Source organism: Palaemon carinicauda, chromosome 3 (assembly GCF_036898095.1).
Source record: "Palaemon carinicauda isolate YSFRI2023 chromosome 3, ASM3689809v2, whole genome shotgun sequence".
In the NCBI taxonomy this organism is placed as follows: domain Eukaryota; kingdom Metazoa; phylum Arthropoda; class Malacostraca; order Decapoda; family Palaemonidae; genus Palaemon; species Palaemon carinicauda.
The window spans coordinates 8619773-8623997 of record NC_090727.1 but is presented as its reverse complement, the minus strand read 5'-3'; the positions used below and the strand labels follow the sequence as shown (position 1 = coordinate 8623997).

At 37.3% G+C, this 4225-nt stretch overlaps 2 protein-coding genes across 2 annotated transcripts; both read left to right on the top strand.

The window, feature by feature from the left end:
- The first annotated feature begins 220 nt into the window (after window positions 1-220).
- Window positions 221-1365, top strand: LOC137630665 (uncharacterized). The gene is made up of 2 exons (XM_068362283.1): window positions 221-821; window positions 941-1365. The coding sequence occupies exons 1-2, from the start codon at window positions 221-223 to the stop codon at window positions 1363-1365; spliced, it is 1026 nt and encodes a 341-aa protein (XP_068218384.1).
- Window positions 1366-1532: 167 nt separating this feature from the next.
- On the top strand, window positions 1533-3587 carry LOC137630659 (uncharacterized). Its single transcript, XM_068362271.1, has one exon. It carries the CDS (start codon window positions 1533-1535, stop codon window positions 3585-3587), a length of 2055 nt encoding a protein of 684 aa, XP_068218372.1.
- The last annotated feature ends 638 nt before the right edge of the window (window positions 3588-4225 follow it).

The window sequence follows — 4225 nt, the reverse complement described above, 5'->3', positions numbered from 1 at the left end:
CTTACATGCGGTTTCTCAAAGTGAAGGTTCAAATTGTGTTTTTTGTACGTAGCTAAACCATAAATCTGAAAGGTGTCACAAGTTTTTAGCATTGGATGGGCAGCGGAGGTATGACAAGAAAAGAGAATTAGGTGTTTGTTTTAAATGTTTGAATAAGGGCCATATTTCTAAAAATTGTAAAGTAAGGGGTACTAAGTGTCAAGGTGGCCATAATGTAGTAATGTGTGGCATTAAGGTGAATATGGCCCCCCAAACAAATGTAGAAAATGGTGATCACGTGGCACCTCCCTCAGCTAGTATGTTGTCAGGCCACTATAGTAATAAGACTATATTACAAACGGCTAAGGTAAAGGTAATGAATAATAAGGGAGGTTTTGTCACCGCTAAATTGTTGTTCGATAGTGGTTGTGATCGCTCTTATGTTAGTAGCAAGTTTACAGAAATTTGTAAACCTGAATGGGTTACTAGGAATGAAGCCCCTTACAGTAGCTTTGGTGGGCATAGCTCTGGTAAGGATATAGAAAGTAATGTTTACAAGTTAAATGTCTTGGATAATAAAGGTAAAATTATTCCCATTTTTGCTGAAGGTATTCCAAAGATATGTAACCCCTTAGTTAGACCAGTAGTTCCAACCCACATCTTAGATGCTTTTAGTCATTTAGATTTAGCAGATGACTTTGATGATAGTTCTCTTTTAGAAATAGATATTCTTATAGGTCTGGATTACTACTGGAGCCTCATGAATCCTAAAGATGCTGTACAGGTGGGGAAAACTGTTGCCATGAGTTCAGTGTTTGGTTGGGTTTTATCGGGAAATGTTGGCAAGGGGTGCCATTTTACTAAGGTTGTAAGTACATCTTCATTATCAGACTTTGTGTCCTCATCTCCCCAGCTCTTAAGTATATCAGGGGTATCCGATGCTGATGTCATATTTTTTTAGAAACTATTGGTATTACTAGTAAGGAATGTAAAGAAGATATCAAGGAAAGTGTAGTTCAAGAGTTTGAAGATAAAATAGATTTTGTAAATGGCAGGTATGAAGTTCAGTTACCTTGGAAAAATAACAGCATTAAGGATTCACTGATGAGTAATGTAAATCAAGCAATGAAGAGATTAAATAAGCTTTTGGTTAGATTTGAGAAAGATGGAGAATTAAAGGATGCGTATATGAAGGTTTTTGATGAATATGAGTCCTTGGGGATAATTGAGGAAATTCCCTCCGAGGGCTTGGTGTCACAGGGACCCATTTATTACATGCCTCATATACCTGTCGTTAAATTAAATAGCAGCACTACAAAGATACGTCCAGTTTTTGATGCTTCTGCTAAGGGGCTAATGGAATCTCGCTTAATGATTGCATGTTGACAGGTCCTTCTCTAAACCCAGATTTAGTAGAGATATTGATTAGATTTAGACGTTGGCCGTACGTGATCTCTGCTGATGTTGTTAAGGCCTTTTTACAAATTAATGTTCACAGTCAGGACAAAAATGTCCATAGATTTTTGATGCCAGGTAAAGATGGAGTAAGGCATATGAGATTCAATAGAGTTGTTTTTGGCAACACCTCAAGCCCCTTTCTACTAAATGTTGTTGTTAAACACCATTTAAGCAATTACTCAGAATGTGAAGCTGTTCAAGATTTAAAAAGAGATATGTACGTAGATAATTGGTTTAGCGGAGCTGATAATGTAGAAGAAGTAGCAACTAAATTTAAGACTGCATATGATATTATGGCTGATGCTAATATGTCCCTTGAAAAGGTTTCTTCCAATAGTGTAGTAATTGCTTCTAAATTTAAGGACAAAATGCAAATCTTGAGTGATGATGAAATTAATATGGTGCTAGGTCTTAAATGGTCAAATTATGATGATAAATTTTCTTATTTTGGTCTTCATCTGGGTCCTGATTTTGAAATTTCATATACAAAGAGAACTGTCTTGAGTTTGATAGCTAAGGTGTTTGATCCTTGTGGGTTTATCAGCCCCTTTATAATGTATGCAAAGATAATATTCCAGGATATATGGAAGTTGGGTATTTCTTGGGATGACAAGTTGCCAGATGAATTAGAGAGAAAACTCAAGAAATGGAGTGATAGTACTAGATACTTTAGTTCCCTAGCTATAAGGAGATGTTATTTTACAAATGTACCTTGGAAGAGTATTGAACACATTGAAATACATGGATTTGGAGATGCCTCTGAGAAGGGATTTGGTGCATGTGTATACTTAAGGGTTTGTCTTGGAAATGATTGTCAATCTTCACTTGTCATGTTCAAAGCCAGAGTAGCACCACTTAAGAAACTTACCCTTCCTACATTGGAATTAATGGGAGCCTTATTGTGTGCTAGATTGGTAAGATTTGTCGAAAGGGCTCTGGATTTTAAGATCAAACCTGGGATTGTATGTTGGACAGATTCCACTATAACTTTAGGATGGATAAGGAGTGATTCAGTGACAAGGGATGTGTTTGTTAACAACAGAGTTAGAGAAATTCAGCACTTGACACCTCCCAGTCACTGGCATCACTATAGTGGATCAAATAATCCCGCTGACTTGATGACTAGAGGGTTATTAGCAGAAAAGCTTATTGGAAATAACCTTTGGTTTAGGGGTCCTTCTAATCTGTCGGATCCTACATTTAGTATTCAGGACGGTGATAACTCCATTATTGTTAATGAGACTGTAAATTATGAATCTGAAGACCATCTAGTATGCTTAAGTGTCCAGACTGCAACTCCCATGTTTGATGTTGAAAAATACAATAATCTTAATAAGTCAATAAGAATTGTTGGGTATGTTCAAAGGTTTATGAGCAATTGTAAAGCAAAAGGTTCAGGGGTTGCTGTGAATACTGGTGGTTTTACTACTGAAGAATTAGATAAGGCTAAAGCAAGGTTGATTTATGTAGTGCAAAGAGAAGCTTTCCCCAGTGAAATCCAAGCTTTGTCTGATAAAAGGTTGATTCCTAAAAATTCTAAATTAAGAAAACTGGATCCATTTATTGATGATAAAGGTATTGTGAGGATAAAGGGTAGACTTCAGTTTTCTGACTTGAGTTATGAGTCAAAACACCCAATCATTCTTCCTAAAGGACATATCTCCAAGCTTTTAGTACAGTTCCAACATAAGTTTCTAAAATATGCTGGTGTAAACAGCATTGTTTCATCATTAAGATCTAGTTTTCATGTAAATGGTGTAAGAAGAATGGCTAAGACTGTTGTACGGGAGTGTCTAGATTGTTGCCGGCACGATAGCCGTCCTTGTAGTCAACCTGCTGCCCCATTGCCTGATTTAAGGGTTACTCCAGCAACCCCCTTTGCAGTTACAGGTATAGATTTTGCAGGGCCAGTATTTAGTGCTGATTATCCAGGAAAGAAATTATATATGTTGCTTTTTACTTGTGCTATAGTTAGAGCAGTGCATCTGGAACTCACGGAGTCCCTGTCATTGTTTGATTTTATGCAGGTTTTACGGAAATTTGCTGCTCGTCGAGGTATTACGAGCGTAATTTATTCCGATAATGCCAATACCTTTGTCGCAGCCTCCTCGGAAGTGCAGAAGGTATTTGGACACTTAGCACCTAAATAGAGGTTTAACGTACCAAGATCACCATGGTGGGGAGGTTGGTTTGAAAGACTTGTGGGGTCACTTAAAGTAGCCTTGAAAAAGACTTTGGGAATTAGATATGTAAGTAAGAATGAGTTAGAGACTACTCTTGTAGAAATTGAGGCAGGCATAAACTCTCGACCTCTGACCTTTGTGAGTGATGAGCCAGACTTTGAACATTATATTACCCCTTCTCATTTTATTCTTGGTAGGAATATAACTTCTAAACCCCCTGTTGACATTGAACCATATGTTGTAACTCCAGATGATCTACGTGATAGAGAAGAAATTGTAAATAAAAGGTTGGAACAGTTTTGGAGTGTGTGGAGGAAAGATTACATAGCAAATCTACCCCCTGTAGTTAAGGGGTTTAACCAAAAATGTAGATTGAATGTTGGTAGCACTGTGCTTGTTAAAGAAGATTATATGCCCAGATTACAGTGGCCTATTGGAGTTATTGTAAATGTATACCCTGGAAGGGATGGGCTGATTCGCAATGTTGATGTAAAAACTAGGAAGGGTATTGTTAACAGATCAATACAAAGACTTCATGATTTGGAGATCAATGCTCACTTGAACCCTGGTTTAAAGAATCTTTCTGTGGAAGTCCCTGAACATGT